At 26.8% G+C, this 13932-nt stretch overlaps 1 protein-coding gene across 4 annotated transcripts in view; it reads left to right on the top strand.

Moving 5' to 3' along the window:
- The window catches only part of LOC112603337 (autism susceptibility gene 2 protein-like), a 31760-nt gene extending 20972 nt beyond the window's left edge, over positions 1-10788 (top strand). Inside the window, exons 6-17 of one of the 4 annotated variants that reach the window (XM_025351852.1) lie at positions 454-502; positions 791-1161; positions 3031-3591; positions 7006-7205; positions 7273-7431; positions 7501-7673; positions 7732-7976; positions 8052-8210; positions 9246-9278; positions 9347-9581; positions 9657-10287; positions 10422-10788. In XM_025351852.1, the coding sequence (XP_025207637.1) occupies positions 454-502; positions 791-1161; positions 3031-3591; positions 7006-7205; positions 7273-7431; positions 7501-7673; positions 7732-7976; positions 8052-8210; positions 9246-9278; positions 9347-9581; positions 9657-10287; positions 10422-10617 (3012 nt within the window). In that variant the 3' untranslated portion in view covers positions 10618-10788. Of the gene's footprint in view, positions 1-453; positions 503-790; positions 1162-3030; positions 3592-7005; positions 7206-7272; positions 7432-7500; positions 7674-7731; positions 7977-8051; positions 8211-9242; positions 9279-9346; positions 9582-9656; positions 10288-10421 lie in introns of all 4 variants that reach the window. The other 3 variants (XM_025351853.1, XM_025351851.1, XM_025351854.1) reach the window with 3 other exon arrangements.
- Positions 10789-13932: the final 3144 nt, after the last annotated feature.

The following is a 13932-nucleotide window of genomic DNA, read 5'->3' as shown; positions in this document are numbered from 1 at the left end:
TTGATAAAATTCAAATTTATTAAATGATCTGCTGTGAAATAGGTTTGAATGTATTTGTGCCCAAATTGAAGTAGTTTAATAATAATTTAAATTAGTTGTCGTGAAATGTTAACTATCTCATATATTAAATTAAATTGTATTATATAGTCCAACAAATACTAATCTCTAAAATTTACATCGTTCTAATGTCATTGAATTTGAATAGCTCGTCTACTTTTCAATACAATATGGTTTACGATCATTGCAGTGAATCGTTAACTCGACTACCACACAAAGCTTATATGTTTTTTTTTAAGACCTGTGGTCGTAAAACTCGGGGGTTATTAAAATTATAGTAGCTCAAATTATGGCTTTTTAAAAATATAATAATAATAATGATAATAACATTTTATTGAGTACTGAAAACAAACTAGAAAAAATTATATAATTTTTATTTTATTATTATTGTTTCAGGGTTCAGATAATTCTGATCTTTTCAGAACAAGTCTAGTTTCCAGGAAAGGTAAGCAGTCTTTAAAATTTTTTAATAATGTTTATTTTATTGAGCTTTCTGTTATAAAAACTTTTAAGTTGTATGCTACTATATTTTCTTCTTAGTGTCATGTAATTATTAATCTAGTCTATTGTGTTGAACAAAAGTTTAAATTATAATGCCATTTAATGTTTATACGTAAATAAACTTATAAAATTGAAAATATTTCTTTTGAATATTAATAGTGGTTATAATATACATTTATTTATTTTAATATTAAGTTAATATTTAATTTTTAAATATCTAAAACCTTTCTAGATGAATTACCTGGAAGAATTTCTTCTGAACCTACCCAGAATGTATCTGCTACGGTCTCAAAAGAACCTATATCAATAACACCACCAAGTCGACAGCCTACTCCCCCATTAGTTAATGGCATAGAATTTGATAACCATTCTATGCCTGAAACAACCACAGCATCTACTACTCATATTAGGCTCTCACAAAATCCTATGTTACCACCTCCTTCAACAACTCCTCGGGCTCTACAGGTGTCTCAACCAAAATGTCCATCTCCCACGATACCTCCAGTATCCACGCCCCCTACAACACCTAAACCTCAAAATACACATGTGAATGGACATGAAACTTCAACGACTCCTGCTACAGTTACGTCGAGATATTCCCCAGTAAGTAAAATTACCATACATTTTAATATACAATATTTTAAAATTTATTTATAAAGATATATTGTTATTGATTATAATTGCACTGATATTTTTTAGCATAGCTCTTTCCAAATTATATAATTTATATTTTAAAATGTTTATTAGTTATTAAGTTCAATAAATAAATAAAATGGTTAAAACCTATATTATATTACTATTTGGTATACTTTTTGATTTATTTTCTTAATACAATATTCAATTGTTGATGTTCATTATTGTGATCAATAATTAATGAAATGTATGAAATTTGGAATACTCTGTTCTCTTATATTTAATGTAACAATCACCCTACAATTTGGATATTAATTGAAAAATGCGTAAAATCGAATAATGTTAAAGTTCAAAACTAACATAACTTAAAAAAAAATTTTGAACTAAATAATATTTAATAAATTTAATAAAATAGTAGATTCAAGGTATTGAATTAAAGATTTGTTGTTAATCAATAAATACCTTTCTAATTACTATTGAAATATTTAACATTGCAGTATATAAAGAAAACAAATTAGAAGTGATGAACAATAGTAATACAATATAATTTAAATATATTTTATTTTGTTTCTTTAAATTTATTGTCTTTTTGTCCGGACTTTTAATCCTAAGGTTATCGTAGTATATTTCAGTAAACCGTGAATTTTAATGTCAAAATCTAATTTTAAAATGATATGAATTACCATTAACTTACTACTTACTACTTTATTGTTATACTTGCTTTTAAAAGGTAATCAATAAATACTATTCACTTCCAACGTGTAGTTTTGCTTTTTAAAAGTTTTCTCTAAGATTATTTATTTGGGAATACATCTCTTAGTACTATTATACCGTCAATCCTTATTTTAACAAATACATCATTATTGAATAAATTTTACACTAAATATATTTTCACCTATAATGACAATTATTTAATTCATCATCAAATTTATAAAATAATCATTATCATGTTAAGATTAGCAGCGGTATTTCATAAAATATTATTAATTTATTATGTTTATATGTCTACTTCAATGAATTTTATATATAAATAAAATTATTTTGCACTGTATTTTATTTCATCAACTATATAAACAAATAGTTATAGACTATAGTTATATAGTATTTAAACTCTGAAGACCATTATGTATTCCATACACTCGTTTCAAGTTTCTCTTTATAGTTTATACCATTATTGGCAAAGGTTTTTTTTTTTTATTATTATTATATTATCGCGGGGCATTTATACTGTACTCTCCCCGGTATACTACCCGGATTGCCATGGAAACGAGTTCATCTTAAAACTATCGTATTTATCGTCACATCAGTATTCTCTATAAGAAATAAACCAGCTTTAAGCTGCCTAATATCGCACTTGTTTGGATAAAAAAAAAACATATGTGGGTATACACTATACACTCTAGAATCATTTTCATGTTTCGCACGTGCATCATAATTATCATTACAGTGACTTATAAATAAATAAAATAAGTATGATCGCCTTATAAGGGATGTTATCGAACAGCAGCTAATAATATGTTTTTGTTAATTACTACTAGTTATTAATTATAAAAATATAGGTAAATTTATAGAATTTGTTATTTTTGTATTAATATCCGCGTACATTATATTATTGATTTAGATGAATACATAAATATCTTGGTATATGGGCTTTATTTCTTATTTAAATATAATATTTCATTCATTGTCTTCTGTTGAGTATGATTCATATTAGTGTGTGCTATTTTATGCATCTAATACTAATGTTCTTTACATAGCGTAAAATTGAAAAATAGCCACTCACTTAAAATTAAAATTTTTATTTTTATATTCTAAAATAGTGGTTTTATTATTATTTAGGTACCATCTTCAGGACTCAATAGTCCTCGGAATTTTTCAACGAATCCGGTACCACCTACGAGTGCACCGCCATACCAAACACCACCTCAAGCGTGTCCATTGTCTTTGAGCATAACAAATTCTTACATTACTCCTTCGACATCTCAACATCCAGTTTTATCCCACGCTGCATCGAATTACATCCCAAAATCCCAAAATCAAACACCTTCTCCTCACCAACTTAGTTCTCCTTATATGCAAAAACCAAATATGATATATCATCCACCTCACGGTGCCCCTTATCCCTCACCTAATTATCTTCCTAGTCCATATAAATCTGCCCCATCGTTATTGGCTACAGTGTCTAGTGCATATATCCCATATTCTACTCAGTCATCCACAGTGACTGTATCTGCTTCTTCTACGATTCCTAGCACGTCCAGCAGTCCAATAACAACAGCAACGCCGGTAAACAATTTTGGCGCTCCATACCAACCTCCTGTTCATCAACAACATTATCCACCGTTGTATGCTCCATACAGAAATACACCATATATGCCATCTGCGCTATCAAATGCAGCCGTAAGTACTGTTTTAGTTCACAAGTATAACAATTTCATATTCTGAGCAGAGTGATGAATATGTTGATTTTAAAATAATGTGTGTTAAGTTTTTGTGTACACATTCACGTTAAATAGAAGAAATGCTTTGATTTTTAATTTTGAGGGTAGTTAGGAATAATAAACTAGATCTAGTTTGTACCTAAGCGAAATTAAAATTAAAATTATCCACCATTTTTGAAAAAAAAATTCAGCAAAACTAATTTTTTTACATAAACCTAGTTGTTTACAAACTCAATCTTTTGTGTGTGTAACTTGAGAACGAATAACCGTAGATACTAGAAATTTTCACTTAATGTCATCAAATTGTTATATTTATACACATTTTCAAATCTAATATTTTTCAAAAAGTTAATTACTTTTTTCTTAATAACAAAATCAGAAAACATAACATAAAATATACTTAGAATATAGAACGACAAACCGTCTTCGCACAAAATCGTTTTTCGTATACAATTATATATTATTGAATTAAAATTTAACATTTTATGTATTACAGTAACTTAATTGATACTCACCGCACAGAAAAGTAGTACCCACTTATATTTTTTATATAAGGGGTTAAATTAATTAATATTTATAATAATTGTTTTACTACATACTCATTAATTTTAAAAATTAACATAATATATACTTAAAAAGCTAAAGAAACTTGTTGATCCTTGGTTTTATGGAAAAAAATCTTAGTTTTTCTTAGTAGGTATAATACTTATTTATATCACTAAATACAAAATCATAATAATAGACAATGATTATCACCCGATTTTATTTCTATAACAATTTATTCCGAAAATTAAAATTATTTGAACTTATAATCCTTATTTAATTAAGCTTAAAGTATCGAAAAAAATTGGTGTAACCAAATTACGTTATTTCCTTTTAAATTGATGATAAATTTATAATTTTATTTACAAAGAAATACAGAACAAGAGTATTATTGAATTTATTATTCATTAATCAATCTTCAACTATAAGGCTCATTAAAGGAACGGGAGAAAGTCAACTAACTTTTAACTTAAATCTTAAATAAGTTTGTAATTATTTTATTTTATTTGTAATCAATGCCATGTAGTTACTATTTAATATAATATTATAATAGTATTGGCCTCTGAACTTAATCCAACCATTTATACAGTACCATCGATATACTGTATTATTTCATATGTAATTATTTAAAATAATTATAAACTTATACGAAAAATTTCTAATATATTGGTACATTATCTTAAAAAACTTTCAAGTTATTCATTTTACAGTACACTAGTAATTTCCTATTAAAATCACTTAGAAATTGTCAACAAAGTCATTTATTCCAAATACGCTTATTATGTTATTGGTTAAAAAAAATAGTAATATTTTTTACTATTTAAATTTTTATGCATATTTATGTTGTTTTTTTTTTTAACAACTTAAATAATTTTAAATTTATATTTTAACTAAATACCTTAATTTTTTTTTTAATATTACTCATTAATAACGTTTGTTTACCATACATTTAACTGTTATTTGAAAATGCATTGACCATAGTTTTGATTATGATGGTTAGATAGACCATCGTTTTGCTGTTAAGTTTAACAGCATCATTAATATTAATAGAGTTTCAACGGAGCAGAAAACGGGCTTGTAATTAGGAAGCCGAGGGAAACGTTGCACGGAATTTGTTCGCTTCACTCTTTTCTCTCCCACTTTATATCTTTCCCTCCTCTCTTTACCTTGGTACGGATGTTAATTTTTCCATTCGGCTGCTCCGACGAGAAGTCTAGAGAAGGTTAATGATAAAACTACATGATGGCGGCGGTACTGGTACCTCCTTAATTACTACAACAGAGTCCTCCCCTACCTTGTACATAAAGCTCACCGCTTATCGACTTTTGCTCAGCCCAATATAAACTTTTGGGTTTCCACGAACTTACAGTTTTAATTTCCCCTCGTTAAACACTTAAAAACTCCTTCATGTAATCGTGTATGTACAAACAAACCTTTTAACTTAATATCTAATTATTTATTATATTCATTTTAAATTTTCCGTCTTTTTAAAAAATTCCAAATACCTTGTATTTATTTTACGTTACTTTAAAACATAGTATCATTAATATTATTATTATTCTCTATTAATCAGTTTCCAATTTAAGTCATAATAATTTATAAACGTTTTTATTAAAATATTTAAAACAAAATCAAATTTGATAATAAATTACACTTTTAACATTATAATGTAGTATATTATAGTTTCGAAATTTTAATTATTTTCCATTGTTCATTTGTTTAATGTTTAATAGATTTAGTAGTATATAAATGTATCTATGAAAATTTTAACCGTTTTTTGACAAAACCTTGCGTGTTATATGAAATTATTAGTTATTAATTATTGTAATAAATAAATGATTAACTAAGCTATTGAAAAAAAGGTATTTTTCGTTTATACGTATAATTTTGTCAAAATTAGAACTTTAAATTTCAATAAATAAATTAATTCTGTTTTTACTAGTTGAGTTATGCAAAATAAACTTATAATTAACTTTGTATTAGATGTTTAAATTTAAACTGTTAAAATGAAAAATATCATGAATATTTGACGATTTTTGTAAAAATTTAAACACTTGATTTATTTTAATTCTATTTTAAACAGCCAAACCTCGAAGTAAAAACAAATTGATAATAATAAAGTACAAACAGTAATAATATTAATAATTTGAATAAAAAAGTTAAATATTAAAAAATGTAGTACTTTAAACGCTTATAAAAAAATTCGAACTATGAAAACACATTTTCGATATTTTATATAAGGAAGAACAACTTGATAAAAACTATCATTTATTTAATTTTTAAGCATTTTTTTATTTACAAACATAATTGTATATTGTATAAATAAAAAAAAAAAAATAGAAAATTTTAGTTGTCTATAAATAGCACAAAAAAAAACCAAAATTGATTTCAAGAAAACGACATATTAAATATTTTATAAAAGTATTAAATTTTTAATTTATTAGATTTTAAAATGTAATAAAATTGTACATTTATCTGCCCAAAGTAACCAACTAGGTGTAATTTTCTACAAAAAATAGTTTTGCAATAAAGTTAAACTTTGTGTTTATCTGACATGACATAATTGTATATTCAGTGTAGAGTTAAAATTTAAAACAGTAGTTTTATTAATTTAACTTTTTTTTATATTATTTACTAATTTAGTCGTCCCATACATAGTGTTACAATTGTGATGAAAGTATTAGTGGTGTTGTTTAGTATTTTAGTTTTGATTTATGAGACTAAAGTATTTAAATCAAAAGAAAAAAATAAAGAAAATAAAATATTTTATATTTTGCTTCCAATGCATTTATATTAATAATTATTTATAAAATTTGTTCAATTTATATAGAGATTAAGTCGAACTTCTCCCATGTCTGTGATATCAACAAAATCAAGTGTTGTGTCAGCACCTCCTCTTGTTGCACCAACAATTGTTGCTTCTTCTACTTCTACTACTACTACTACATCAATTTTGAGTGGACACCCAGTGCTTGGTAGAGGGCAGTCGCCACGAGGACCAAGTCCAAACAGAGATCGTGATAGTTATATGTAAATTTAAAATATTGAAAAATCTATTTTATTCAAATAATATGTATTAATTCTGTATTGTTAATAGTTTAAATCGAAGTAATGGTCCTCAATTAAATTCTCCTTCATCATTCAATGCTTCATCGTTAGTATTACCTCCTGCTGCTACTCCAACATTAACGCCTACTGTTTCTTCAGCACCTTCTAGTCTTGTGTATAATAAACCACCATTATGGGGTCCAATGGGGTAAGTACACTAGCTTATTACTAAGGAGTATATTATTTTCTATAAAATGATTAAAACAACATTTTTCAGGAACAACAGTATTGCAACATCTACAATGGCAAATATTACTCGACAACATCCATCATCATACCCTCCTCCATTATTTTCTTCTCCAGTAGCTACTGCTACATCGCAGTCTTCTTCGTTGCCATCAGCACCACCTGCTCATAATCCCTTTTCTGCTGAATCTTTATTTCAATCAAGTAAGTTAAAGTTGAAAATATTTGTTATATTTAGCATTCTAAAATGATTTTAATTTAGATCAAGCTGACATGTTAAGGAGAGAACTAGACTCAAGGTTTTTAGCATCATCGCAAGAAAGAACTTTAGCTGTTGGTGCACCGTACTTACGAACAGAAATGCACCATCATCAACATCAACATACTCATGTTCACCAACACACGGCAACACCACTAATCCCTGCTGTAGCTGCAACTGCTACAACTATACCAAATGCTCCAACAATACCACCAGCTCCAACTTCAGCATTATATCCTCCTCCACTGGTTAGCATTAAAAAATTGATATAAAATATTGTATAATATAGTTATAATTAATATATATGTATATGCATTTTGTAGTTTAAAGATATACCTAAATTGGGAGGAGTTGATTCGCCATTTTATAGGCAGAATCTATTATCTGGTAGCTATCCAGGATTTACTCCAAGCTTGCTACATTCTTCAATGGGTCATACACCATTTACACCACCAAATCATATGCCAACATTTACACCAAAAGTAATTTTACATTGTAATCTAATTTCATATAATGTATATAATATTTATTTAGAATTGGTAATTTGCCAGATTCTAATACTGTACATAATATATATTGGTTATTGATAACATTGTAAATCTATAATCATGTAAAAATAAACACGAGTAAGAAACTTGGGGCATGTATTAAACTCAATCTAATGAGCTAATTTTACCATTGCTAAAATTGTATTATAATCATGTTATATGATATAATTGCATTCTAAAACAATTTTAGAGGGTGCAAACCATGAAAAAAAAAATATTGATAATTAAGAACCACCCTATAGACAATATTCATATATTCTAGACAAAGCAGTATTGTCATTTATTTTTAATTTATTGCTATTTTTTTTATTATCATTTTTTTTATACCAGTATAATTTAACATAATGGTTTCATTTTAACATTATTATTTTTCATGTATTTTATACTCCTAAAAATATATTCTATTTAGCTAATTGTAAATTACCTAACTATTGAGTGTATCAGAGTTTGGGGGTTAAAATATTTACTTTTTTTGGTTTTACTTGAAATTTCATGCTTCAACCTTGGTGTTAGGGCAATACAACAAAAATATTTCAAATTACTTGATTACCTACGATTTTGAGCAATTTCCTTGATATATGATCAACACAATAATTTATGATAACTTTATTTTCTGTCTTGCTGTTTGTTATGTTAAAAGTTTTTAAGTAAAAGAGGGGCATTAGCTAAGAGTTTTGAGATTGTTTTTAATAAAAAAATTAAGTGTTTATTTTGATGATTTTAGGTTCTGAACCCTGTAGTTAGAGTTGGTCTTAAACAAAGATTAGCAGGACTCCTATCCCAAGTCTCGCGCTTTTATTTGACATTTTGGACCTCGCGTTAGTGAAATTAAATTAAATTGTGAGACCTCATCTAAAAAAAATTATCTCAGACCTTGCTCCATCCTCCACCTTAAAGATTCAGCTCTGCTTATACTAATTACTAAATATATTATAATTTTATAATCTATATTTATTTATTTTACAGCAGTTGACCGATACATCTAAACCAACAAAGTCAAGTGTAAGTATATTATATATACTACTTCTTGAATCTGACTTTAATTAATTTTTATGATAAAATTTATATAGAAACCTGGAAAATGGAATGCAATGCATGTGCGATTGGCCTGGGAAATTTATCATTATCAACAGAAACAACAAGTTGCAGAAACCAAAAATGTTGCAAACAATCCGTTGCCAAAGACTGAATTATTAAGGCCACCCACACATTTATTTCCACCTAGCCGACCACCACACGATCTCTCTCCGTTTACATCACCTCATCATCATCATCCAGGATTGCCTCCTGGCTATCCACCTATGGGTAATTATTACTTAATGATTGTTTTGTCTATAAATATATTTTTGTATTATTATAATTTATAAATTTATCTATTAGGTCCTGCAGCAATGTTTACGAGGTACCCGGCTGGATTTCCACCAATATCCTCATTTCCACCCAATCCCATGAATGATCCATGGGCTAGGTTACAGCCTTCTCGTGGACTACCCTCACAAAATCCAGCATATGGCCCTTCTGGAGGTTGGCCAATAAAACCAGATCCTGTAGAAACAGAACGTGTAGAACAACAACAACGAGAACGTGAAAGAGAGCGAGAGCGAGAGCGTGAACGTGAAAGAGAACGCGAGAAAGAGAGAGAAAGAGGTCGAGAGCGAGAAAGAGTGAAACGCGAAGAAAAGAGAAGACATATGATTCAGCAGCAGCAGTTGCAGCATCAACAGCAACAGCAGCAGCATCAACAACAGCAACACCAACACCAACAACAACTTCAACATCAACAGCAACAGCAACATTTACAACATCAGCATCAGCAACAGCAGCAACAAGTAGCTAAAATGAGAGAACGATCGCCTTTAAAAGATCCTAATTTAATGTCCAAAGAAGAAGATTTAAATAATATGATGTTGGGTCGTATTCCACCGCCATCTCATTATCTACCTCCGCCACCGAGACATCCTCAAAGAGCTGCACATCTACCAACACATTTTTCACCATGGGATCAGTATAGGTACACACAATTGTATTTTAATCAGTTAAATATTTAAATTAATAAACAATGATAATTAGAGATTTAATCATTTAGGTTCTACGTATTTTCATTATTTTTTTTAACTTTAAATTGTAATCCTATATTTATTTTAGATATGATTCTTTAAGGTTCAGTCCATTAATTGCTGCTGCTGCTTATAGAGCTGAGGAAGAAGAACATAGGGCCAAATTATTTGGATATCATCCTCAAGCCCATTTAAGACCAAAAGACCCATCTCCTAATACTCATCGAACAATGCCTCCAGATATGCAACTACCTAAAAAAGAAGAATCTTCTCAATCTAGGTAGTCCAAAGCTTAAAAAGTTTTTGAATTTGAATATATTTTATTTTTATAGTCAAAATATTGGCATAATAAATTTAATGTTAATTTATTCTTTTAATTTTTCACCACTACCCTTATTAGTGTCCTCTAAGCATAACTACATTATTCTTCTATGTATACATTTTTATTTTACATATAAAATGTAATGAACAATTTTTACTTATTATAATTATTATTTTATGTAATTTCTAAAATTTAAATATGTGCAATCAATTTTATTTCAATGATTTCAATTGAATTAAAATATAAGTAATACCATTTTAATAAATGTATTCTTTGGTTAATGAAATATTATGAATTTTTTTTTAAAATCATATTGTATTCGTGCAATCAAGTTCTTATTTAAAAAAAAAAAAAACAACAAAACAAAAAAATATATATATACATATTAAATTATATGTAACACCTGCAACATTCTTTGTAATAACTATATAGGACACACAGGGTTAATTTTTATTTCTGAACTGATTTTTTGACCCTTGATATATATATTTATATCACGTCAGAGTTGTATACTACCAAATTAAATTTAAAAATAGTTAAGAAACCCAACATTTTTAATAAATATTTAATATTATTTGTAAAAAGTGTTTTAATGAATTTTCATTGCTTTTGTTCCTATTATTGTTTAATATAATGTATCTGTGAATATATAATTTTTACATGGAAATAATTTTAATTATAATAAATTTGAATAAAGAAATAAACCCCATTATTTAAGTTACCAATTAAAATTAATGATGATAATTTTATTATTATTAAGTTAATAAAGTAAATGTTTTGTAAAGTATAGACACTGATTAGTAATTTTGCTGCATTAACTTAAAACTTATTGTATATACTAATAATACTGATAAATGGAAAAAAAAAACCTGCGTCTTTCTATCTACAATAATACAATTAAGTATTCTATTTAGTATATTATTTTATAAAGCAGATTTACATATTAATTTGGCTATATTGGTGAATCGTTTTGCACAATAATCAATATTCTATTTTAATCTCATTCTAGTAATAGTTGCAAATATATGTATATATTATATATTTTTATGTTTTATTGTCAAACTTAGGAAGCATTATGTTGTAATATAACTGAGTAAAAAACTTATTTCTATTATGTGATTTATCAATTACATATTATGTTATGATGATATTATCATTATGTTATTTATAGTACTTAATCATTTTTTTTTGAGAATTTGTAAAAGAAAACTTTTTATCAGTTATCTTTGTATTTCATAAAAAAAAAAAAATTATAAAATAATTATATTTCATCCAGCTACATGAATTTATAAATGGGTTATTTTTATAATCATTATTGATTATTTGCTTTTCAATTAATTTCTACATTTTAGAATGCAATTGGTGTTTCATAGTTTTAATTTGTTATTTTATTTTACGTGCCAGTGATAAAATTTTCAACCAAAAACGCTGTTAGAACATTATATATGATTATAATACACATAAAACAAAAACTTTGTAATTATGTATAGATTTTAAATATTTTATTGTGATTCTAATGTTAATGTAAGTGTATATATACTTGTAAAGTGATGATACAATAATACAATTTTATGTACCACATAACTGTTTTTATTTACCAATAAGACATTAGACAATAATGCTATAATAGTTATACTATTATTCATTTTTCCTTTCTTTCTCTCCAATAATAAACGTCCTTAAATACTGTGCATAGAACTACAGGTGCAAATAATCAAATTTAACAAAAAAAGAAAGTGCTTTTTTCATTTTTATTTATTTTTAACTATTAAAAGTGACACAGGGGCTTCAATTTTTCTGGCTATGAGTTACATATAACTCGTTTATAACTTATTTTTAATAAACCATTGTTTAATTAAGCAATAATATGATCACAGCAAAAACATTTCGTTGAACTCCGTGTAAAAAATGACTGAGTAAAAAAAAAACAAATCTTTAAGCGTTATAAAGATGTGATATCATAAATAAATGTTAAATAAATTTAATTAAAGTTCACTTATTTTGTTTCAATAATTTATTTACTTAGCGAGAAATTATTTTTAGTGGAAATCCATTATAATATTTTAAATTATAATGAACTTCTAATGCATTTAGTTTATTTTTTTCACGCATTTCGTGTGCGGTGTCATATAAAGTAGATACATTATTTCTCGCCAAGTAAATAAATTATTGAAACAAAATAAGTGTATTATAATTAAATTTGCTTAACGTTATTTTATTTTTCATATCACATATTTATAAGTACTTAAAGATTTCTTTCTTTTTTTTACTTAACCACGGCGTTCTACGAAATGTTTTTGTTGTGATATTACCAATTTTTTTCTGGCCATCATAATAGATCTAATAATATCGTCAGATTGCATTCTAGTAATACTTAATGGCATTTTGAGAGTACTCATAAGCCGATTTGTCTGTTTTTCAATATATCCATAAAATCGAAACACTATCTTTGTCTTAATTTTTTTTTCAAAAATTTTTTGTTTGGACAACAGTTTTTTTGGGGAATTTATTTCATCATTAATTTTCTTTTTTTATTAAATTAGTACTTTTCTCTGTTTTTTATTCTTTATTTGGTACACTTTAGTTGGCATGTTTATATTATATATATTAAATATTTACCAATAAATTATAGTAATAAATAACAGTTAAATGACAATTCAATCAAATAAAATTTAATAAATATAATATATGGTTCAGTATGAAATATAAACAGAGAGCACGATGGACACATGACTACAAGAGACTGAAACAAATTTACAAACTAACGACCCAAGACTCAACGAAGCGATACTGTATTACTGTGCGATAGTCGATAACAAAATTACAAATTGAAACAAGTCGTGGAATAAAATAATAAATATTATGTAATATATGAAGTCGTAGTATAGCAATAACGAAAGGCTTCGTAATTTTCTCCCACCTAAGCTACCTGGATCTTTTACTGCGTACAAGAAATGGAGTGGGAGAACCGGTAACCGGTCTGCACGACAACTCGAGGTACGGCCGCCGTGATTACTGATTACAGATTTTATTATAATTTCTCGTTCAAAAGTTCACACGTTTCCTTTAATAGCTTGATTTCTAACCGTACGATTTCGACGATTTTTGCAAAGGATAATCTGCACAAAATTTTGAAATTTTTCCAATTTATTGGATATTAATTGATTCAGTAGATAATTAGTTAGGTCTGTTTAAAAAAAACACCAACATTTACGCTATTTAAACGAGCAACTCCCACTTCGAAATAATAATATACACTGTCGTTTGGCCGGTATAT

This window comes from Melanaphis sacchari, unplaced genomic scaffold (genome assembly GCF_002803265.2).
Source record: "Melanaphis sacchari strain LSU unplaced genomic scaffold, SCAv2.0 Contig106_pilon_pilon, whole genome shotgun sequence".
NCBI classification, from domain to species: domain Eukaryota; kingdom Metazoa; phylum Arthropoda; class Insecta; order Hemiptera; family Aphididae; genus Melanaphis; species Melanaphis sacchari.
Note: the sequence above shows the minus strand (reverse complement) of the source record. Positions and strands in the feature narration are given on the sequence as shown.